Below are 25,415 nucleotides of genomic sequence, written 5' to 3' on the forward strand. Positions count from 1 at the left end.
TGATCAACCGATTATATAAAGTAATCAATAACAGCATTTTGGTCCGCAATGCCTTATGCTAGGAACAAGCTGTAAAATACCCAGGAAAGACGCCGATGCATATGAGGATATCATTGCTTAGTTTCTTTGACATTCAGGGGCTGATCTACACCCTTCTATAGCCGAGGAGACAATAAATAGACTTTGCTTGAGAAGTAATCTAATTCTGTCACTATCAATTGATTAAGCTATTCACTTTCTGTACAATAAATGTTTAAACCCAGACAGCTTTTAGGGAAACACTTGTGACCTTCTCTCGTTAGGTTAAGCCACGGAAGGAAAGTAGCCAGCAATTAATGCTTACATTTTTCTGCGTCGGTAGGCCTACACTGTCTGGGGTAGAAAGGTACCATGCTCAGATTCCTAATGACGTCTCAGATTTAATTATTTGCAAACAGGGACAGTTTAGTTGCAAACAATACACACAGATTTGGCATTGGAGAAATATGATAACATAAACAAATAGGCCTACAGTGCCATCAGAAAGTATTCATAACCCTTCAATTATTCCAAATGTAGTTGTGTTACAGCCTGAATTCTAAATGGATTAAATTGAAAAAGAATCTCACCCATCTACACACAATACCCCAAATGTTGCTAATGTATAAAAAATGAAATACAGAAATATCACATTTACGTAAGTATTCACACACCTGAGTCAACACTTTGCAGAAGCACCTTTGGCAGCAATTACAGCTGTGAGTCTTTCTGGGTAAGTCTCTAAGAGCTTTGCACACCTGGATTGTACAATAATTGCCCTTATTTTTATTATTATTATTCAAACTTTGTCAAGTTGGTTTTTGATCATTGCTAGACAACCATTTTCAAGTCTTGCCATAGATTTTCAAGCCAATTTAAGTCAAAACTGTAACTAGGCCACTCATCAACATTCAATGTCATCTTGGTAAGCAACTCCTGTGTATATTTTGCCTTGTGTTTTAGGTTATTGTCCTGCTGAAAGGTGAATTTGTCTCTCAGTGTCTGTTGGAAAGCAGACTGAACCAGGTTTTCCTCTAGGATTTTACCTGTGCTTTGCTCTATTCCGTTTATTTTTATCCTAAAAAACTCCCTAGATGTTGCCGATGCCAAGCATACCCATAACATGATGCAGCCACCACAATGCTTTAAAATATGAAGAGTGGCACTCAGTGATGTGTTGTGTTGGATTTGCCCCAATCATAACACTTTGTATTTAGGACAAAAACTTCATTTCTTTGCCACATCTTTTGCAGTATTACTTTATCACCTTATTGCAAACAGGATGCATGTTTTGGAATATTGTTTTTATCTGTACAGGCTTTCTTCTTTTCACTCTGTCATTTAGGTTAGTACTGTGGAGTAACTACAATGTTGTTGATCCATCCTCAGTTTTCTCCTATCACAGCCATTGAACTCTGTAACTGTTTTAAATGTCACCATTGGTGAAATCCATGAGCGGTTTCCTTCTTCTCCGGCAAATGAGTTAGGAAGGTCGACTGTATCTTTGTAGTGACTGGGTGTATTGATACACCAACCAAAGTGTAATTAATAACTTCACCATGCTTAAAGGGATATTCAATGTCTGCTTTTTCTTATTTTTATTGCCCTTCTTTGCGAGGCATTGGAAACCTCGCTGGTCTTTGTGGTTGAATCTGTGTTTGAAATCCACTACTCGACTGAGGGACCTTACAGATAATTGTATGTGTGGGGTACAGAGATGAGGTAGTCATTAAAACATTTAGTTAAACACTATTATTGTACACAGAGTGAATCCATGCAACTTATTATGTGACTTGTTAAGCAAAGATTGATTTAGGATTGCCATAACAAAGTGGTTGAATACTTGTTGACTCAAGACATTTCATTTGTTCATTTTTAATTAATTTGTACAAATGTCTTTGACATTATGATGGGGTATTATGTGTAGGCCAGTGACACAAAATGTAATCAATTTTAAATTCAGGCTGTAAGACAACAAAATGTGGAAAAAGTCAAGGGGTGTGAATACTTTCTGAAGGCACTGCATATATCTGTCCATTCTTAGCCTGTCATTTCAGTAATTTGTGTGGTATTAAAAAAGATTCTGCTAATATGTAAAATGACGTAGAATTGCATGAAATGTTTATAAAAGGCAATTTTTTGTCGGACCTGCAAATACGTTGATAGATTCATGCAATGTTTTTCTATGAAGGAGATCTTTCCACCCCTACTCTTGTCCACGGTGGTCTGCGAACCCACGACCTTCTGGCCTGCAGCACTCTGCGCTATCAAAATTCCTGCATTGCCATGTAATGCTTACAGGACGAAGAACAGTTTCTAAAACTGCATATCTAAGGCTTTGGTCTTTCCAAGTCGTGAGTGTAAACTGTAGACATGTTCTCTGCTATCCACTTTGTTTTCATTATTATTTGGGGTATAGTGGAGGGTCACTTGTTTTTTTTCAAGCATTCAGGGAGTGTTTAGGTCAAATATATTTTGCTGAATGGCCATCCATTTTCATTACAGAGAGGTCCATGTAACCCCTTTCATAAATAAAGTTCCCTCCCTAATCTGTCAAAACAGTCCACACAATATAAGTTTATAGTATTCCATGTCCACATTTTTATGAATTTCCCTTTGGTTTCATTTTCACCACCTGCGGGCAGACACCCTTAATATGCAGCTTATACATGATTAAATCTTGTCCTTGCATTGTATCCTGTAGTAACAGAATCTGGATGAAATCACAGATGACTACTTGTACTGTCTTAGATGTGACCTTGTCCTAATTTCATTGATATTTGAGCTCATAAAATGATATTATACATTGATTATCTTCTTGCATTCAAATGGACATGAGTGCCTTCTTTGTACTGCATATAATATGGTTCCTAATATTCTTAAGTGGCTTTCTTTCCTCATCTCTTTTTCCTAATTATTGTCCCAGATATATGAAAGGGCAGAATAGGTTTTCAACATATTGCTTTTAGTGTTCTACTTCCTCCAGATTAGCGGTTATGAACTGAAAGAAAGGTGAGGAGAGGAAGATATTTGGGACTATTGGGCTGCATTACAATTCTACACACTTCTCCCAAAGTGGTCACTTGCACACTCCCTCTCATGGATTTAAAAGCATTGGATTGGGAAGAGCATTGGCTGGAGAGGGTTTCCATCACTGTTAAATCCATGACTCGGAGTGTGTAAGTGCACACTTTGGGAGAAGGGTGAAGAATCTGAACCCAGCCATGGACCACAGGCAGAAGGACCTGATGAAGAGAGACCACATATAAAAGGAGACAGTGTTGCAACACTTCAAATAGTTTCATAATCTTTACTTTGAACAGATCACTTGTAGGGTGAATTCAGAAAAATTAGGACACTTTTTGCATTTCTGTCTTCTGTAACCTCTTTCAACATACACTATACAGTGGGGGAAAAAAGTATTTAGTCAGCCACCAATTGTGCAAGTTCTCCCACTTAAAAAGATGAGAGAGGCCTGTAATTTTCATCATAGGTACACGTCAACTATGACAGACAAAATGAGAAAATATTTTCCAGAAAATCACATTGTAGGATTTTTAATGAATTTATTTTCAAATTATGGTGGAAAATAAGTATTTGGTCAATAACAAAAGTTTCTCAATACTTTGTTATATACCCTTTGTTGGCAATGACACAGATCAAACGTTTTCTGTAAGTCTTCACAAGGTTTTCACACACTGTTGCTGGTATTTTGGCCCATTCCTCCATGCAGATCTCCTCTAGAGCAGTGATGTTTTGGGGCTGTCGCTGGGCAACACAGACTTCCAACTCCCTCCAAAGATTTTCTATGGGGTTGAGATCTGGAGACTGGCTAGGCCACTCCAGGACCTTGAAATGCTTCTTACGAAGCCACTCCTTCGTTGCCCAGGCGGTGTGTTTGGGATCATTGTCATGCTGAAAGATCCAGCCACGTTTCATCTTCAATGCCCTTGCTGATGGAAGGAGGTTTTCACTCAAAATCTCACGATACATGGCCCCATTCATTCTTTCCTTTACACGGATCAGTCGTCCTGGTCCCTTTGCAGAAAAACAGCCCCAAAGCATGATGTTTCCACCCCCATGCTTCACAGTAGGTATGGTGTTCTTTGGATGAAACTCAGCATTCTTTGTCCTCCAAACACGACGAGTTGAGTTTTTACCAAAAAGTTCTATTTTGGTTTCATCTGACCATATGACATTCTCCCAATCCTCTTCTGGATCAACCAAATGCACTCTAGCAAACTTCAGACGGGCCTGGACATGTACTGGCTTAAGCAGGGGGACACGTCTGGCACTGCAGGATTTGAGTCCCTGGCGGCATAGTGTGTTACTGATGGTAGGCTTTGTTACTTTGGTCCCAGCTCTCTGCAGGTCATTCACCAGGTCCCCCCGTGTGGTTCTGGGATTTTTGCTCACCGTTCTTGTGATCATTTTGACCCCACAGGGTGAGATCTTGCGTGGAGCCCCAGATCGAGGGAGATTATCAGTGGTCTTGTATGTCTTCCATTTTCTAATAATTGCTCCCACAGTTGATTTCTTCAAACCAAGCTGCTTACCTATTGCAGATTCAGTCTTCCCAGCCTGGTGCAGGTCTACAATTTTGTTTCTGGTGTCCTTTGACAGCTCTTTGGTCTTGGCCATAGTGGAGTTTGGAGTGTGACTGTTTGAGGTTGTGGACAGGTGTCTTTTATACTGATAACAAGTTCAAACAGGTGCCATTAATACAGGTAACGAGTGGAGGACAGAGGAGCCTCTTAAAGAAGAAGTTACAGGTCTGTGAGAGCCAGAAATCTTGCTTGTTTGTAGGTGACCAAATACTTATTTTCCACCATAATTTGCAAATAAATTCATTAAAAATCCTACAATGTGATTTTCTGGATTTTTTTTCCCTCAATTTGTCTGTCATAGTTGACGTGTACCTATGATGAAAATTACAGGCCTCTCTCATCTTTTTAAGTGGGAGAACTTGCACAATTGGTGGCTGACTAAATACTTTTTCCCCCACTGTATATACACAAAAGTATGTGGACACCCCTTCAAATTAGTGGATTCGGCTATTTCAGCTACACCCGTTGCTGACCGGTGTATAAAATCGATGCAATCTCCATTGACAAACATTGGCAGCAGAATGGACTTACTGAAGAGCGTCATAGGATGCCACCTTTCCAGCAAGTCAGTTTGTCAATTTCTGCCCTGCTAGAGCTGCCCCGGTCAACTGTAAGTACTGTTATTGTGAAGTGGAAACGTCTAGGAGCAACAACGACTCAGCCGCGAAGTGGTAAGCCACACAGGCTCACAGAACAGGACTGCCGAGTGCTGAAGCACGTAGCGCGTAAAAATCGTCTGTCCTTACATTTCAGTCATTTAGCAGACGCTCTTATCCAGAGCGACTTACAGTTAGTGAATACATATTTATTTATTTATTTATTTATACTGGCCCCCGTGGGAATCAAACCCACAACCCTGGCGTTGCAAACGCCATGCTCTATCAACTGAGCTACATCCCTGCCGGCCATTCCCTCCCCTACCCTGGATGACGCTGGGCCAATTGTGCGCCGCTCATGAGTCTCCAGGTCGCGGCCGGCTGCAACAGAGCCTGGATTCGATCCAAACTGCCTCTGGAAGCAATGTCAGCACAATAACTGTTTGTCGGGAGCTTCATGAAATGGGTTTCCATGGCCGAGCAGCCGCACACAAGCCTAAGATCACCATGCGCAATGCCAAGCGTCGGCTGGTGTGGTGTAAAGCTCGCCGCAATTGGACTCTGGAGCAGTGGAAACGCGTTCTCTGGAGTGATGAATCATGCTTCACCATCTGGCAGTCCGACAGACAAATCTGGGTTTGGCTGATGCCAGGAGAATGCTACCTGCTCCAATGCATAGTGCCAACTGTAAAGTTTGGTGGAGGAGGAATAATGATCTGGAGCTGGGAAATGGAGCGGTGCACAAGCTCCAGTGCTTAATGTCCTTTCCAACCGCTCCGCTAAAAACCGCTCAGCGCTCACAGGGGAAAAAAAACTGTTGCTCCAAATTTTCTCCATTCATTAAAATCACAATTTAACCAACGCCCATCTATTTTTGTGACTACCTGGACCTACCCATTTGGATTTGAAGTATTGAAACCAAACCATATGGATTTGAATGAAAAGTATTTGAATGAACATGAAAAGGTGAATGTAAGAAGCATACATCATTTCAAAGGTCTCCCGAGTGGCGCAGTGGTCTAAGGCACTGCATCAGAATCCAGACTCTGTCGTAGCCGGCCGCGACCGGGAGACCCATGGGACGGCGCGCAATTGGCCCAGCGTCGTCCAGGGTAGGGGAGGGAATGGCTGGCAGGGATGTAGCTCAGTTGGTAGAGCATGGCGTTTGCAACGCCAGGGTTGTGGGTTCGCTTCCCACGGGGGGCCAGTATGAAAAAATAAATAATGTATGCACTCAGTAACTGTAAGTCGCTCTGGATAAGAGCGTCTGCTAAATTACGTAAATAGGCTACATGTCATATTAAACATAATATAAACACTCTAAATAGGTCAGGAGCCTAAGGGACAAAAATGAATTATTTAGGCTATATTATTTCAAGGCTATAGCCTACAAAGAAATACATTGTGAAGCATTTGCGAGTGTGACACAATAGGCTGGTAGGTACATAAAGCGCTCAGCATTTAAACAACATTTTGTTGTATTAAATCATTATAATCTATACATTGTGCATATAGGCTGTGATTTACTTAGAATTAAATAAAAATTAAACGAAAAATGACTTATTAGTGCCTTTGGATTCATTTTAAGAATTCATTTTTAGAAACACGTTTGGCCAGTCTGTGGCTTCAGGCTCATGCGATGGTGCCTCGAGAGCAGGCCAGCAGTGGAGAATATCCTCTCCACACTTGCAGAGCCACTGGGGATGCTAAACACCCTTTTGGCCACCCTTGCCAGGCTGGGCAGAGACGCAGAGTATATATTTTTTATATATAGGTAGGCCTAAAGGTTTTTAGGCAAAATAACCCAATCAAAACGGAAAGCTCCTTGAACATGGGAATATGCCAGGCCTATTGAGCCAAAATCAATTATGGCCTATTGTATAGAATATAGAACAAAAATGAATGAAACGTTTAAGAGATCTGATTTTTTGTTAATAAATACTTTGCTACAATGACACACTTCGTTATCTACCCACCTCGTTCCTTTCTTTTAGCATGTGCACATAGTAAGTACACCATCACGCTTTCGAGATACGTGTCTTTTTAGATTCCACAATGATTATTTAGTTGTGGACACTACATCACCTCACTCATTCTCTTGGTCCTCATTTTTGTAAGTCACCTTGATTTGGCACCTGTGTGTTTTATCAGTTTCTTTATGAAAATATTTAGCGAACTCCATGACAGTAGCTAAAGCAGCACACAAGTAGACACCAATGTTGAACTGCATTGTTGGTTATGGGCTTGTAAGTAACCATTTCACGGTAAGGTCTACACTTGTTGTATTCGGTACATGACAAATACAATTTGATTTGAAATGCATGCTGGGCCGGGCATGCCCGGTGCTCGTGAAGTGAGCAATACTGGAGCGAAATTGGAATGGGCGAGAACGCCTACGCTCCAGCCTTTGGGAATCTCGCGCCACGCTCGTCAAATTGGGTACGCTCTGCTCACATACTCTGAATAGAACACGACACGTTACGTTATACGTCTGTCTTCTATATATAATATCGCAATGCAAAGCCATGTGGAGAGAGGCGCTCTTGCTATTGGACACTTGAATGGTGTAGTTCATCACCATTGGTTAAAGTGTTTCCATCCTATTCGTCCAATCATAGGGACACTCGAGGTATATTAGTACAATAATCCTCCGCTGCATTACGTAAAGGCAGAACGGAAAGTCGCTGTATAGCACTGTTAATTATTCTATTGTCACTTATCAATCCAAATACCATGTCTGGTAGAGGCAAAACTGGAGGAAAGGCCAGAGCGAAGGCAAAGTCCCGTTCATCCCGCGCTGGCCTTCAGTTCCCCGTAGGACGTGTCCACAGGTTACTGCGCAAAGGCAACTATGCGGAGCGTGTTGGTGCCGGAGCTCCTGTGTATTTGGCTGCTGTGCTGGAATATCTAACGGCTGAGATCCTCGAGTTGGCTGGCAACGCTGCAAGGGATAATAAGAAGACCAGGATCATCCCCCGCCACCTTCAGCTGGCTGTCCGCAACGACGAGGAACTCAACAAGCTTTTAGGTGGTGTCACCATCGCGCAAGGAGGAGTATTGCCTAACATTCAGGCGGTCCTCCTACCCAAGAAGACTGAAAAACCAGCAAAGAGCAAGTAACCAGCTACAGATCACAACAAAACCTGAGCTCCGTTAAGTGCCATCCACTTCTGTATAAAGAGCCTCCTTTTCAAATTTCAATTCCAGCGCATCCCGATACTGGATGCTTGCAGACGGACAATGCTTCATGTTATTGGTTTCCACGATGCGCAGGCACCGTCATTGGACAATTCATATAAATGTATGGACATTTTCGTAGAACATATACCAAATTTGCCACTGTCTTTTGGGTCTGGGCTATAAATGGTGGCGCATTTGAGGGTGGGGTGAATAACGCAATAGCGATTTCATTGTATGTTTTTATTTAGTAGTGCTGTATCAACACATTTTGTGCTAAACACAGTGATGTCATGAGGTCAGTCAAATGTCTATTTGACTGAAATTGTTTATTTCAATAAATGTTCTGTACTGATACAGGGCACGCGCACAAACGTCATCACCAGTCTGTTCTGTTTTCACAATCCGGGTACTTTCCATCAGGCAGCGCATGAACAAAGGACACAGCGCATCGAAATTAATCTATAAATGGTTCTTTGAAGATCTGTGGGCATTTATGCATGTGTTATAGATGTAATATATTCATACAACGCATAATACTGTACATGGAACAAAGCAGCCCAAATTATTTTTATACAGCAGCCTATTCCTAGTTTATTTATTCCCATTGAACCTGTCACATGAAGATACATTAAAAAGGCCAATTCAACTGAATCAGAACCACAAACAACCATATGCAAATACACAAAATATTTAAATTGGTTAATTATGTTTGTGCATCTCAGAAAAAAAATGACATACTTTTCTAATCAAATGATAAACATTGATTGCTTCATTTTAAATAAGTGCTCACTTTTCAACCATTTTGTGTTCAAATATCAAAACTGCAAGACATCTGGACCACATATCCTTGTGAACTTCAGTGAGGGCAAATGTCTCAAATTAATTTCCATAGAAAGCGTTGTTTTTGTAAGATCATCCCATCTGCTGCAGATGTCCTTACTCCTGATAGCCCTCTGTCTTCATGTCATTCAGACCAAGGTCTTCGTTCTGCTCAAAGGTCCTGGTGTACTTCTCAGTTGTCATCTCTGGGTCTGGGTCAGGGGCATAGACATTCTGCAGACAAACATGATACAAATACATTCCAATTCACTACATTCAGACAGTATGTTAATGAACAAGGGCGGGAAATGTAAATGTGATTCATGAAACTGACAAATTAATCCACTGAGAGGAGACTACGTGTTTGAACCTTAAAGGGATACCATATCTGTTTCTAACTAGTGTTGGCGTAATGACTGGTATTTACACTAACACTAGTTAGCATTGGCTCGCGAAACTACCTCTTCATTCCTTCATACTGAACGCAGATACAAAATCCCAAACTATCCCTTTAAAGATCTGAGAAAGAGAAGTGTTCTCATACCTGGAGATAGCTGTTCCCTGCAGGGTCATCGAGAACAATGTGAACGTCCATGTCTCCCGCCATGATCTATAGTATTTTTCAAAAGAAGAGGCGTTTTAAAGTCCGACTCCAGCCTCCATTGAACTTTTAAATACAACAGTTTCAGCATGGGTGCCAGACTGTTCTCCATTCAACACTACTACTTTGTTGCCTCGCCAAACATCTTCTCAGATACAGCATATGCACCCTAATAAGCAGTTCACTCAAGTTTGATCAATCAAATGTGAAATTCTTGCTTGAGCTTTTCTGAAGTCTAAATAACATTTCTGCAGGGCGGGTAGCCTAGCGGTTAAGAGCGCTGGTCCAGTAACCAAAAGATCACTGGTTCGAATCCCCGAGCTGACTAGGTGAAAAATCTGTTGATGTGCCCTTGAGCAAGGCACTTAACCCTAATTGCTCCTGTAAGTCGCTCTGGAGAAGTGTCTGCTAAATGACTCAAATGTACAAAAACGTCATACTAACAGTTGTTTGATGATTGAGGGCCAGTATACACTTACTGTATAAAATAGCTGAATAAATGCCTCCTAGTTAAACTATAAAACTAGGGTACCAATACATTAAATGTCCGAAAAGCTCTATATTTACATGGTAGTTACAATGCATTTACAGTGTAGTTACACATTGTTAGTATTTACAACTGTTATACCAGTTGGTCACGTTCAGTTTCAAAGAATTGCAATAAACTCAAAATGGAGATAATGTATCGAATGGATCTTAAACAACAATTCTAGAGTGAGACAATAAGTTAGTCTGAGTAAGTTCCAAAAATCAAATGCAAATAAATGTAAAAACATGTGTAATTCCACACATCACTAACAGTTGTAAGTACTTTGGGATGTGTAATTACACTTTGGTTATAGATGTAAAGTGGGACCAAAACTAGTTCCAAACAAAACATTAGTGATAGGCTTATTCAATAATTTTATGCCTCTAACCTTGTCAATCTTCTGGCCAAAAAGCTTCAGTTTCTCTGTTCGATCTGAAGTGGAGCTGTCTCCACAAGTGAATGGATTTTTGGAAACAATCTGGAGGAAAACAAAGTGGTGGAGGAAAAACATGAATTCAAAATAGCAGAATGAAAGAGACCATAGACCAGGGATGCACACCTCAAATCCTTGAGGACGGCAGTCCTGCTGGTTTTGGTTTCTACCTAGAATTTAACTAATCAATTAATGTAAATGATTGGCCACATCTGGCTTCACAGGTCTAAATCAGTCACTAATTAAAGAGGTGAAAATGAAATCAGCAGAAACAGCATCCCTCAAGGACTGGAGTTGTGCATCGCTGCCTTGGAATTACAGCACATCAGCCCAGGTGCAGAGCCAGTGGAACACAACCGGCGTTAAAAAATATACAACTCTCCACTGGAGACTGGAGTTCAATCCCTGTGTGCACCCTTCATAATATGTCTCCCCTTCATCCATTTCCCCCTCTCCTTCTCAACCGACTGAATAAAGCATTAAAAGGGTTTACCAGATCTTTGATGTCTTTGAGGAGTCCCTCCAAGGTGGTGAATTTGCCGCCGACAGCTGCCATCCCCAACTCAAATTCCAGCTCAGGTATGAGGATGCTACATGTCTCCGACTGCACAAACAACCACAACATATAATATATAATAATATAATATGCCATTTAGCAGACGCTTTTATCCAAAGCGACTTAGTCATGCATGCATACATTTTTGTGTATTGTTGAATCAACTCCATCATGATTCAGGAATAGGAATGCTCTCCTGTGAAAAAGTTCCATGTTCCTCTTTGTATGCTTTATTCGAGGCCCACAATGGAAACAAGTCCTTTGATTTGGCCCGAGGGTGATTTTATTTGGCCCCCCAAGTTGTTTTATTTTTTATTGTTGGAAATAAAAGACTGGAAAAACACCAGCAAATTAGCTCCAAGTGATTTTAATTTTGGAAATCTGTTCCAAAGTATTCCCACGCATAATAGAGAGATACTGTATATGTGATCGTATACAAATGATTATGTTTTAGTCAAATATATTGGTTTGGGTTTCTTGCGGTACATTTTTAGTCTACAAATTATTTGTAATTATGTTCCGTCCCCCTGACCATCCGCTCAATATTTTTTTTTAGCCCGCGGCTGAATCTAGTTGATGATCCCTGGTGTATGTATTGTTTGGCTTGACAATGGCAGTAATTGAGTTGGAAAAAGCACAAACAGCCCTGGGACCAGGCTAATGCAATGCTACAGTAAAACTAGTGAATGCCAGATAAAAGACAGGCAGTACAATGGAGGGGGCTACCTTGAGAAGATCTCTGGACATGTCAGACAAGTCAGTGAGGTGAAGGGTTATCTTCGTGCCCAGCTCTTCTGTGGCGCCACCAGATTTCACCTTAACCACAGAGTAGATAGTCATGCAATCATATTAGGATATTTGCAATCTATGAATATGCCTTGAAAATAAAATGTGCCTGACAATGAATTAATGATAAAAAAAGAGGAAACTTACTTCGTTGGTTCGATGTCCACAGTCATCACAGTTTGTTGCCATGATAATGACTTCTTTGAAATGGGGGATTTCTGAGGAATTGTAAAGGAGGATACCTGCACCTTGCAAATTGAAACATTATACACCACCTTTATCATAGGACACTACTGGGGACAGTGGTGTAAAAATACTTGAAGGTACTAAAGTAGTTTTTTTGGGTATCTGTACTTTACCATTTATATTTTTGAAAACTTCTCCTTCACTACATTCCTAAAGAGAATAATGTACTTTTTACTCCATACATTTTCCCTGACACCCAAAAGTACTCGTTACATGTTGAGTGCTTAGCAGGACAGGAAAATGGTCCAATTCACGCACTTATCAAGAGAACACGTGGCCATCCCTACTGCCTCTGATCTGGCAGACTCACTAAACACAAATGCATCGTTTGTAAATGATGTCTGAGTGTTGGAGTGTACCCCTGGCTATCCGTACATTTTAAAAACAAGAAAATGGTGCCATCTGCTTTGCTTAATATAAGGAATTTTAAATGACATACTTTTAATTTTGGTACTTAAGTATATTTAAAACCAAATATTTTTAGACTTTTATTCAAGTAGTATTTTACTGGGTGACTTTCACTTGAGTAACTTTCTATTAAAAAGGTATCTATATGTTTACTCAAATATGACAATTGCATACTTTTTCCACCACTGACTGGGGACCAGTGAAGTAGTGGTAAAAATATACACTACCGTTCAAACGTTTGGGGTCACTTAGAAATGTCCTTGTTTTTGAAAGAAAAGCATTTTTTTTTGTCCATTAAAATATCAAATTGATCGGAAATACAGTGTAGACATAGTTAATGTTGTAAATGGCTATTGTAGCTGGAAACGGCTGATTTGTAATGGAATATCTACATAGGCGTACAGAGGCCCATTATCAGCAACCATCAGTCCTGTGTTCCAATGGCACGTTGTGTTTGCTAATCCAAGTTTATCATTTTAAAAGGCTAATTGATCATTAGAAAACCCTTTTGCAATTATGTTAGCACAGCTGAAAACTGCTGTGCTGATTAAAGAAGCAATAAAACTGGCTTTTTGAGACTAGTTGAGCATCTGGAGCATCAGCAATTGTGGGTTTGATTACAGGATCAAAATGGACAGAAACAAATAACTTTCTTCTGAAACTCGTCAATCTATTCTTGTTCTGAGAAATGAAGGCTATTCCATGCGAGAAATTGCCAAGAAACTGAAGATCTCGTACAACGCTGTGTACTACTCCCTTCACAGAACAGCGCAAACTGGCTCTAACCAGAATAGAAAGAGGAGTGTGAGGCCCCGATGCACAACTGAGCAAGAGGACAAATACATTAGTGTCTAGTTTGAGAAACAGACGCCTCACAGGTCCTCAACTGGCAGCTTCATTAAATAGTACCCGCAAAACACCAGTCTCAACGTCAACAGTGAAGAGGCGACTCCGGGATGCTGACCTTCTAGGCAGAGTTGCAAAGAAAAAGCCATATCTCAGACTGCCCATCTTAATCTTTTCTATTTATTGGCCAGTCTGAGATATGGCTTTTTCTTTGCAACTCTGCCTAGAAGGTCAGTGACCCCAAACTTTTGAACAGTAGTGTAGGTGGGTAAACACTGATCGCCAATTGCAGTGATTAAAGTAACGCTCCCTATACTTTCAATGCATTTTTCTGCAAAAGGAGAGGAATGCTCGCGCAAAATGAAAAAGGTGCGTAAATGGCTTTTAAGTGTGTGAACTAGAGTTGTCACGATACCCACATTTTGACTTCGTTACCGCTAACAGGTTTAGTATCACGATACAACACCAAAACCACATTAAAAGAAAGCGTATTAGCTAGTCACAGAATAAACATTGAACCAATATGTTGATAACTGGTAGAACACCAAAGTATCTTCTATTCTATATTTACAATTTCCTTCAAAAATAACACCATATTAAATAACAGAAAAATATCTTGCATTTTCCTTATGCAAAACCATGAGAGTCAGAGCATACAAAATCATTTTACAATATATCTAAACTGTTGTAGAATGTAATTGATACATATCAGGGTTCATTTGCTCATCTATGGCCATAATATTGGGTCAAATTACATTTATTAGACCTATGATTAATTATTCATTACAGCTAAATAATTTAATGTATTAAATTAATATTTTAGTTCCAAAACTACATAAAAAAAAAAAACTGACGCTTCTGTAGTGCAAGTCTCTACAATGGACTTTACACAGCATACCATGATTCCCAGAGCGCTTTTCAACTCTCAAGGTGCAATGCTCCACCCAGGGCTGCTGGCTGGCTACTGCTAGCAAGCCCAGACAAACACGAAGTAGGCCTAATCTAAATGAATTGCTGTCATAGGGAAGTTATGAGTGCATTTCACATCACCTTTGGGTTGTAATCATATTAATGTCATTTTGAATATAATTGCTAGTAGAATAACGTTACAATGTGTAAAATAGTTTTGTATGTCGTTTGGGAACTAAACCTCCCTTTCACTGCACTGCTTTGCACCACCGGCATTTTCGCTCTCCTCTCGCTTGCTTCTCAAAAGTGGCTTGCACTATGTCAAGTAGCCTGGCTAGCTTACTACTACCCCCTTGAGAAGATTCAAACAAATTACTAGACACACTCGATCCTCTCAATCCGTATATGACCTGAGACACATTTGACAGAAGTACCGAAAGTAAAAAAATATATAAAAAATCTAGTTCCGAACTGTTTTTCCATGTTGTAGTACCGAAAAAGTACAGAAGTTTCAGTATACCGTGCAATACTAGCGTTAACCCTCCACTACACCACTGTTGGGGACAAACAGAGACTGGGAAGGATACGGACAAGCTTCATGTTTGTCGAGGCTGGGGCATTGCACTCTGGACAGTTCGTATTAAATGTCAACACCTGAAGGAGAAATTAGATATATTACTCCAGGGTAAATTGAGGAAAAACTCAATCAATATTTTGATGCAAAATGTCTGGAAATCCCACCTCATTTCTCATACTGTCAATGTCATTACTGGGCTTTTCCTCTTCGTCTTCAGCCTGAGCAACAACAAAAAAAGGACATACATTTTTTCTTTTTAAGTCGCATTTTTCTTATGCTAGATAAAAGTTTACTGGTGAACATGGGTCAAATTACAAATGGCGTCTGCAGTCTATTGTTTTCTTCTATCCTGTGAGGATTCCACACGCATTGGCACAAGACATCTTGAGGACAGCAACCGAGGCACTGCCTTTCTAAAACAGATATGTCCCCTTACAGGAGTAGTGATGTGTCAAGTCAAACTACTCGCCTTTATTCCTAACTGGGCGTCCTGTTGGGGAGTTCTCTTGTAGTGGCTGACCGAGAGAGCCTCATCCTTCTGCGGCGCAAAGGGGTTCTCCACAAAACTGTTCCCAGATGGATCATCAATGACCTACAATAACAACACACATACTCATGTATCTTAAAACAGAGGTTCATTCTGAAAGAAATCCAGAGTAAAAAAAGAACATTGTAGTTCTGATTAAACCTGTGCCTTGATTGTATAGCCAGAAATGTTTAATTACATGTAACTTCAATCTTGTACACAGATGAGAGGCTGGAGTGATACAATTGGACATACCAGTGTGAATCCACTTTCACCTTCTTTCAACTTCTTCAATTTATCAATGAACTCATTGATTTTCACAGCAACTTCTGGTGCAGTTGCCTTCAAGCATAAACATGATTTAGTCAACAAGCAGTGAAGTACATATGGCATTTGGTAAAATCAAAGTAAACAAAGCTTATACATTTCTTAGTGGCTGGTCTTGCTCCAACCCTGCAACTGCACGGTCTAAGAGGCCTTCGATGGTAGAGAGCGCTAGGGAGCAAGAGGAAAAGTTGATGGGTACTGTAAAACTGTTCTTCATCTCCTAAATGCATACAGCTTCACTTACTACAACAGTTGGATTAATTAAGTCAAGTTTACAACACTGTGCTGCTGTCGGCAAACACCTGTATAATAGGGATGTGCAGCTTTCTCTTTCCAGAAGGATTATCCGATACGATACAGGAACGATAGGTTTTAGTTTGCAACGATTCAGTGTGGTTTGATTAGAGGAACGAATTGATGCGACATTTGTTGCATACACACATTCAATTTCCAATTAAAATCTGATGCCGATGGAGCTCAGGAGCTCGGCCTCTCTGAGCTGGATCTGTTTGTGTGTGTGTGTTTGAATTATGTACTGTATACAGCACATTCAGAAAGTATTCAGACCCCTTGACTTTTCCACATGATGTTATGTTACAGCCTTATTCTAAAATGGATTAAATCGTTTTTTCCCCCCTCAATCAATCTACAGACAATGCCCCATAATGACAACGCGAAAACAGGTTTAGACATTTTTGCAAATGTATAAAAAAAATAAAACATTTACGTAGGTATTCAGACCCTTTACTCAGTACTTTCTTGAAACACCTTTCGCAGTGATTACAGCCTCGAGTCTTCTTGGGTATGACGCTACAAGCTTCGCACACCTGTATTTGGGGAGTTTCTCCCATTCTTCTCTGCAGATCCTCTCAAGCTCTGTCAGGTTGGATGGGGAGCGTCGCACCACAGCAATTTTCAGGTCTCTCTTTCTTTCTGTCTTAACAGGGCAGTGTTATAATTTGAGACAGGCTTGAATAAGCTAAGTAGCCAATAGGCAGAGCATAGCATAATTTGTCTGATTTCCTGTAATAATTGTAAGGGAATAATAATGATTTTTATTTTGTAAAGTGGTTTCTTGCATCTAACTACATTTTCAGTCACTTTGTCTGAATGACAAGTGGATAAACAGGTTAATGTCAATCCCTACATGTTTTTTTCAAAAGTCTCATGGAATGTAGGCCTACATTGAACACCACACATTGGCTGCTACTGTAGGCTGAACGATAGAACAGATATTTCCATGTTTAAATGTTATGGGATGCATTTTCTCCATTGTTTTTGATGGTAGGCCACTCTGGTAGGCCTACATTATGATCAAATAGCCTTCTTGGCCACTGTTTTGACTGTAATTTAAAAACGGGTACAGCCTCAGTGCCAGAAGTTGCACTGAATTTTCACAACATTCAAGTGTGCGCTCAGCAGACAACATTGAGTGCGGGTAGCAAAAGTGATTGCTGTCCTCGTTATGAAATGATCAACTTTACCCTGTATATCTAAAAATGACCATATATACTGATTGTTTCAAGCAAAACTACCAAAACTATTGCTGATGGTGAACCTAAACAATCGAAATAAAATCCAATGTAAGCCCCGATCAGCATGTAGCCTACCTATAGCCAGATGAGAGTTGTCTCCCCGGTGGTAGCTTAGGCTACTTTTATTCCAGTAAAACACAATTTTCAACAGTGCATTTGATAAGAAATTACATAGAAAATTACATTGGTTGTCACTCAACTAATAAAGCCTAATATTGCACAAGACATTTTTGTAAATATTTGAATGGTGAAGGTGACGCGCAGACGTGCCAGATCAGGAATAGGCCTACCTCTCTTTGGTCACTGCACAAAGCTGTGCACAGCGCACAGTTTGACTAGGCTGCTGATATTGCCTGGGGTTGTTAGGTTTGCAAAATGACTTGTAGATCAATGAGTGTCAACATAATTACATGCTTAGTTCGACACTGAAGGAGAGGATGCAGTTGTCACAAAATATTAGTTATTTTGGGAGGTAGAAAGAAAGTAATCTGAGCAAATTGTTTTAGTGAATCAGCATTTGAACCGACTTACTGACCGATGCATGCTACATTTGGATCGGTTTGGGGTCCCACAGACTGATGCACTCATATCTTAAACATTTGAACAGGGGACCGATGCGTATTGGTGAATCGTTACATTCCTACTCTATAAATAAAGGATAAAAATGATTCCAGTAAAAAAGCTAAGAGGAATCTCAGCAGTAAAAGACAGTATTATTGGATGAACAGACAAAAGGGAATTCTCTAGATCTGGGACCAAGCTAGCAATTCTCAGGCCGACAATGGGTGACCCTAATTTCTGGAATCAGTGGCAACATGACAGTAGTACGTATGCATGAAAAGTGAACATTGTTTTCCAAATCAGCAAAAGTTGACGGAGTACTTACAGCCCTTCTGTGTGTATGGGGGGATTTCAAAATCCAGTTCAGGAATTCTGGTAGTTGCACTGTCCGCTTTGACAACTTCTCGATTCATATCCTACAAAACAAGATAACAAAACAGACTAAATATAATAATAATACAATATATAATCAAATAATATAAGTAAGCAGAAAACAACATGGATCTATATAGCCTGGTCCTAGGTGGGCCCTGTTGGGTTCTCATGCAAAGCATTGACGACGGCATGGCCAATATGTACAACAGTCCCGACACTGTCTAAACGTTTCGCAAGTGAGAATTGTTTACGGTTTTAGATAGGAAACCTTTAGAACGTTACTTTCATATCATCATTTTTTTCTTTTTCTTCTTCTTAAAAAAAAAAAAAGGTTAAAAAAATAAGGTCATATACACATTTTTTACGAGAATCCCACATGGCCATCTTGTTGCACGGTTTTTCCATTACAGCACCAGTGTCGCCAGTGATTATGTTCATGTTGGCTCTAGTGTTATTTTTTGGGAACTGTGTTTCCATCAGTGTTTGACAAGAATTGACAGAATCAACAACCTCTGCATTATCACCACAGCTGCTTTGTGAAGTGTTAACAGTGGAAGGGGTTAACCCAGGTTCAGAGTTAGCCATTGTTATGTAAATTCCAGCAAAAAAGTACCAGTGGCCTCGCCTTGGCCCCAAGTCAGAGCAGTTCCAGAGGCCATGGCCCAGTGAGACACTGGAGCAGGGCCGTGGAGGTGAAAACACAAAAGTCTGAGCCTTTTTGGTAAAACACTGGGGTAGGCCTTAATCCTTTGTGGAAATTCACCACACCTTTTCTAGCTATCTAGCATCTCTGAACACCTGTGTGTAAAGGAAGAAGGACGCCAGAAAAGTGTTGGTACTAAAAAAAATACTATCGGCTGCAACTGTATTTAAGTGTACAGTAAGTGTATATTTTGCATTTGTACAATTATTTTGATGTGATATTAAAAGTATTCATAGACGTGTTTCTAGAAATGTATCACAATTCGATTCAAGTTTAGATTGAGTATCAGGCTGTTTTGGCTGCCAAAGCCAGTTTACCTCTGAACATAATGGTTTATTTCTCATGTGTTTTTTTTTCGTATTATTTTTTACATTACATTTACGTCATTTAGCAGACACTCTTATCTTTTTTTTGTTCTTTTTTTTGGGGGGGTGGTGGTGGTGTGGGGTAAGGAGGGGGGGGGTTAGAAGGATTACTTTATCCTATCCCAGGTGTTCCTTAAAGAGGTGGGGTTTCAAATGTCTCCGGAAGGTGGTGAGTGACTCCGCTGTCCTGGCGTCGTGAGGGAGCTTGTTCCACCATTGGGGTGCCAGAGCAGCGAACAGTTTTGACTGGGCTGAGCGAGAACTGTGCTTCAGCAGAGGTAGGGGAGCCAGCAGGCCAGAGGTGGATGAACGCAATGCCCTCGTTTGGGTGTAGGGACTACAACGTTGGGAAAGAGCTTGTAAGTAAGCATTTCACTATAAGGGCTACCTACACCTGTTGTATTTGGCGCATGTGACAAATAAAAATGTATCATCTTGGATGGAAAAGCAGTAGGCTAGCCCACACTCCTTAAGAGCTCATCTTGAGCTAGCCTAGTCCCAGAACTGTTTGTGCTCTTGCCAATGCCAACTCCATTGCTGTTTGGCATGACAATGAGTGGCATGATAGCTAGTACAGACAGACACAGGCTAGCTAGTATTCCCAATTGTTGCTAGCCACGCACACTTACATAGAAAAAAACCTAAACGTCCCTTGTTGGTCACGAATGTTTAATACTGTGTTAACAAACGAGCTTCAATACCATACAACACTCCTTCTGTGGCCTCCAACTGCTCTTAAACGCTAATAAAACTAAATGCATGCTCTTCAATCGAACGCCGCTTGCAGCCGCCCACCCGACTAGAATCACTACTCTCGGCGGGTCTGACTTAGAATATGTGGACAACTACAAATACCTAGGTGTCTGGTTAGACTGTAAACTCTCCTTCCAGACTCAAATTAAGCATCTCCAATCCAAAGTTAAATCTAGAATCAGATTCCTTTTTCGCAACAAAGCCTCCTTCACTCATGCTGCTAAACATGCCCTCATAAAACTGATATCCTACCGATCCTTGACTTCGGCGATGTCATTTACAAAATAGCTTCCAACACTCTACTCAGCAAATTGGATGTAGTCTATCCATTCGTTTTGTCACTAAAGCCCCATATACTACCCACCATTGTGACCTGTACGCTCTCGTTGGCTGGCCCTCACTACATATTCGTCGCCAAACCCACTGGCTCCAGGTCATCTATAAATCCCTTCTAGGTAAATCCCCGCCTTTCTTAGCTTACTGGTCACCATAGCAACACCCACCCATAGTATGCACTCCAGCAGGTATCTCTCACTGGTCATCCCCAAAGCCAACACCTCCTTTGGCCGCCATTCCTTCCAGTTCTCTGCTGCAAATGACTGGAACGAACTACAAATATCTCTGAAGCTGGAGACACTTATCTCCCTCACTATCTTTAAGCATCAGTTGTCAGAGCAGCTTACCGATCACTGTACCTGTACACAGCCCATCTGTAATTAGCCCACCCAACTACCTCATCCCCATATTGTTATTTACATTGTTATTTATTTTCCTCATTTGCACCCCCAGTATCTCTATTTGTACATCATCTTCTGCACATTATCACTCCAGTGTTAATACTAAATTGTAATTATTTTGCACTATGGCCTATTTATTGTCTTACCTCCATAACTTACTACATTTGCACACACTGTATATAGATTTTCTATTTTCTATTGTGTTATTGACTGTATGTTTTTGTTTATTCCATATGTAACTCTGTGTTGTTGTTTTATCGCACTGCTTTGCTTTATCTTGGCCAGGTCGCAGTAGTAAATGAGAACTTGTTCTCAACTGGCTTACCTGGTTAAATAAAGGTGAAATAAAAAAATAAAAAATACAATTATATTTGAACTTACTCTGCCGATTGTTCGTGGGATTGGTCCTTCAGTAGGTTGAAATTTGAGCCAAAATATCCATAGGAAGGTATTATTAAACTGTGTGGCAATAAAGATGTATTTTCTCGTGACAAAAGCCATGTGCACAAGACGTACATGCACACGATGCATGCAAACTAACAGAAGTCTTGCAGGTGTTTATGGTTTTGCACAAGTGCCAGGTGATAGAAATGTAAACGGCAGTACCAGCGCTCTAAAAAGTTGGGTAATAATACTTTCCTGTGAATATTTTGTCTCAAATTTCTACCCACTGAAGGACCAACCTCACTGACAACCGGTAGAGTAAGTTAAAATGTAATGTTATTAAACATTCTGGCTTGTAAGGAAACTTTCCAAGTTTTTGCAATGCTTTGTTTCAGACTGTATACTAAGAATCGGTATCACAGGCTGATTTATTAGGGAAGCCAGCTCACTACATCTCAAAGCCTACCACTGGTCAGTGGTTCAGCATATAACTGGGAAAGAAGCTGCATCCTAGTTAGATTAGACAGGACAAACTTGTTTTCACGAGTTTTGGTATATTGTCAAAATAAATATATCACAGCACATTTCTGGATTCATTCTGCAGCTTTTAGTTGATTAATTAGAATACTATTGGAAATGACTGTTGAAAGTTCCATTTTTATTCTTAAAACAACTTGAAAATGATGCTGTCGCTGTTTCCTGTTGACAAGTGAAAATAAGGAAGCTGGTACAGAATACAAAATATTCCAAAACATGCATCCCGTTTGCAACACAGCACTAAAGTAATACTGCAAGAAATGTGGCAAAGCAATTAACTTTTTGACCTGAATACAAAGTGTTATGTTTGGGGCAAATCCAATATAACACATTACTGAGTACGACTTTCCATATTTTCAAGCATAGTGGTGGCTGCATCATGTTTTGGGCACGCTTGTAATTGTTAAGGACTGGTGAGTTTTTCAGGATAAAAAGAAAGAAACAGAATGGAGCTAAGCACAGGCATAATCCTAGAGGAAAACCTGGTTCCGTTTGCTTTCCACCAGACTCTAGGAGATGAATTCACCTTTCAGCAGGACAATAACCTACAACAAGGCCAAATCTACACTGGAGTCGCTTACCAAGACGACATTGATTGTTCCTGAGTGGCCAAGTTAAAGTTTAGACTTAAATCTGCTTGAAAATCTATGGCAATACTTGAAAATGGTTGTCTAGCAATGATCAACAACCAATTTGATAGAGCTTGAAGAATTTTGAAAAGAAGAAATGGGCAAATGTTGCACAATCCAGGTGTGGAAAGCTCTTAGATCCTTACCCAGAAAGACTGAGCTGTAATCACTGCCAAAGGTGATATTGACTCAGGAGTGTGTATACTTATGTAAATGAGATATTTATGTATTTCATTTTCAGTACATTTGCAAAAATGTGTCATTGTGGGGTATTGTGTGTAGATGGCTGAGAAAAAAATATATTGAATCCATGTTGTACAACAAAATGTGGAATAAGTCAAGGGGTATGAATACTTTCTGAAGGCACTGTATATTTCTCACTAGTTTAACCATTTAGAGAGTTTAAAAATGATCTTATGCTAAATTTGACTGGGTGTTCTAGAAAGAGTTCCCATATAACTAGCAGATTGTAACGGGCTAATGTAATGCTCCATTAGCTGTTACAGGATAGGTACTGTTTGGCGTAGCACAGAATTTTCGACCAACCTTATTTTGGCAATACTATCTTCGTTCTCTATTTGGCCAAACATCTATCTTTTAAAATGTCCGTGTCCAGTTGCAGGTGGCTTGTTTTAATTTATCAAATGCTCAGTTAAAATAAATGTAAGCTAAATGAAGTAATCCAACAATGTGTACACCACCATCTTGTCTATTTCAAATATTCTTTCATTGATTGAGACAGGAGGGTCCACCCCAAAGTGCCTAATGTCATGATGACGCTCACCTGTCTCGATCATATTGTTGGATTAATTAATGGAGCAAAACATGTATTTATTTTAATACCGGAGCATTTGATAAATTCAAATGAATCACCTGCAACTGGAAGATAGTATCGCCAAGTTTAGGTTGGCTGAAAACTCTGTGCTACGCCAAACAGTACCCATCCTGTAACGGATAATGGAGCATCACATTAACCCATTACAATCTGGTAGCTACTTCCCATAGTGACTGTGCAGCAGCCCATTCATTTGCCCTCCCTAGCCATTGAAATATCTAAGTTAAAAATATTATTTTACTACACTGATTCCACAATTGAACGTCAGTATGTCATAAATCTTCTTATTTTATTAGGAAAATGTTTCATACACAAATAAAAACGTATGAAGAAAAAGGCCCTTAAAAAAAAAAAAAAGCAGATTTGCTCAACTATTTAGCATCATTAAAACATATAAAAAACAAAATGTCAAAAAAATGTATTCGTTACATGTCTATTAGATTTGATATAATGTGGATTTGTATTATTATTATTTATTTTTCTCTCTTCCTTATTTCTTTGTGTAATCCCTCTGGCTGTTCGGTTGTGTTTTACATGTTACTGTATTTTTTATATTTTTTATGAATAATAAAAAATAAAAATAAAGTTAGATAGGCTACCTGTTTTGACTTGACATTGAGTGTGTAGGTGATGCCTTGATCCTGTATGCGACCAGCTGACTGGATTTCAGTGTTCGACCAACTGCAGTTGGGGCAGGTGAAAGAACTGATGATAATTTCTTTGAAGAAAGGAATCTTCGTAAGAAGAATACGTGTCATTCCCTACAAAGATTGAGAGAATACATGTTGGATGACAGTCAATCATACAGCGATAGACAATTCCATACGTTAAATTAACTGGTCTGTGTGTTAGCTAGCTAGTTAGCGTTACCTAGCTAGCTACTTACATTTTGGTAACAATTCATGCACAGACTCTCGATTTCGGTGGGTTGATTGTCTTCGTCATCAGCACTGATCTCTTTGAAAACACTACCGCCACGGACATTTTCCTCTGCTATGACGGACATTATTTCACTTCACGAGAGTTGTCAATAAGAAAATAAACTGTTATTTTGCATATGCTGCCCGCTGTTTCTGGAACTTCCTATTACATCTGAAGGCGCAGTACAAAACACACGTTTTCATCTCTGCTTTTCTCCCTACCCCCGGAAATAAACGTGAAATGCTTCTTCTTCTTTGGTGGAAAATGTCACATGTTTTGTGCGCATGCGTAAAACCCAATCAACGTCTCGTCATTTTGCAGGAAGTGGCCTTGTTAGTTTAAAAAAAACTCTTAACGAATTCCTTGTGACGTCCCAAATCTGACGTCACCATAGAATTAGGAATTAGAATACAATAATGAACATGGATGGATCGGAAAGCCATTTTATTCATTGAATTGTTTGTATCAATATATTTTTTTTGTTGTATCAATAATTAATATGTTTATATAAATACATATATTTTTTTTCTATCAAGTAAATATTTATCGATATCAAAAATGTGATTTTTTTTCAATTTTATTATGGATATAAATAATTAAATCATAAATATTAATACTATTCTTTTTTATACAAAATACATCTATGATAATGACCTTCATGGTTGCAGGACTGCATTTGCTTGCTCCTACAAAGCCTACACACCCATTGCACAGTTTTCATTTTTATCTAAAAAGGATTACATTTGATTATTTTCCTATAGATCTACACAACTTACCCCTCCTTATAACCAGTAGATGTACACAGACGAAGGGATGTGTTGTTGAACTTGACATATTGCCACTGGCCCTGTTCAGCAGGAAGTCCAGCACCCACAAGGTAATGCTGGGGTCACAGGATGTTGGTGGCACCTTAATTGGGGATGACCGGCTCATGGTAATGGCTGGAGCAGAATCAGGAGAATGGTATCAAATACAGTGCATTCGGAAAGTATTCAGACCCCTTGACCTTTTCGACATTTTGTTACGTTACAGCCTTATTCTAAAATAGATTAAATTATTTTCGTCCCCCATCAATCCACACACAATAGCCCATAATGACAAAGGAAAAACAGGTTA

General features: G+C 39.8%; 2 protein-coding genes across 2 annotated transcripts; one reads left to right on the forward strand and one right to left on the reverse strand.

Moving 5' to 3' along the window:
* Positions 1 to 7,883: 7,883 nt before the first annotated feature.
* LOC311135931 (histone H2A-like) lies at positions 7,884 to 8,777 on the forward strand. The gene has a single exon (XM_084169963.1). It carries the CDS (start codon positions 7,955 to 7,957, stop codon positions 8,339 to 8,341), a length of 387 nt encoding a protein of 128 aa, XP_084026089.1. The 5' UTR covers positions 7,884 to 7,954; the 3' UTR covers positions 8,342 to 8,777.
* Positions 8,690 to 24,524, reverse strand: LOC311135930 (zinc finger protein ZPR1-like). Its single transcript, XM_084169962.1, has 14 exons — positions 24,265 to 24,524; positions 23,978 to 24,139; positions 18,386 to 18,476; positions 16,062 to 16,132; positions 15,893 to 15,979; positions 15,581 to 15,703; positions 15,276 to 15,329; positions 15,122 to 15,188; positions 12,273 to 12,343; positions 12,066 to 12,155; positions 11,277 to 11,387; positions 10,739 to 10,828; positions 9,765 to 9,830; positions 8,690 to 9,454 (listed from the first exon to the last, which is right to left on the reverse strand). The coding sequence occupies exons 1-14, from the start codon at positions 24,382 to 24,384 to the stop codon at positions 9,338 to 9,340; spliced, it is 1,320 nt and encodes a 439-aa protein (XP_084026088.1). The 5' UTR covers positions 24,385 to 24,524; the 3' UTR covers positions 8,690 to 9,337.
* Positions 24,525 to 25,415: the final 891 nt, after the last annotated feature.

The sequence above is a fragment of the Coregonus lavaretus genome (genome assembly GCF_964263955.1).
Source record: "Coregonus lavaretus genome assembly, chromosome: 10".
In the NCBI taxonomy this organism is placed as follows: Eukaryota; Metazoa; Chordata; class Actinopteri; order Salmoniformes; family Salmonidae; genus Coregonus; species Coregonus lavaretus.

Excerpts from the sequence above, each read along its gene's own strand:
- LOC311135931 (XM_084169963.1), top strand. The coding sequence starts at position 7,955 with ATGTCTGGTAGAGGCAAAACTGGAGGAAAGGCCAGAGCGAAGGCAAAG.
- LOC311135930 (XM_084169962.1), bottom strand. The coding sequence starts at position 24,384 with ATGTCCGTCATAGCAGAGGAAAATGTCCGTGGCGGTAGTGTTTTCAAA. Across the intron at positions 24,140-24,264 it reads GCATGAATTGTTACCAAAAT|GGAATGACACGTATTCTTCT; the intron begins GTAAGTAGCTAG and ends CAATCTTTGTAG. Across the intron at positions 15,704-15,892 it reads GTGAAAGTGGATTCACACTG|GTCATTGATGATCCATCTGG; the intron begins GTATGTCCAATT and ends TTGTTATTGTAG.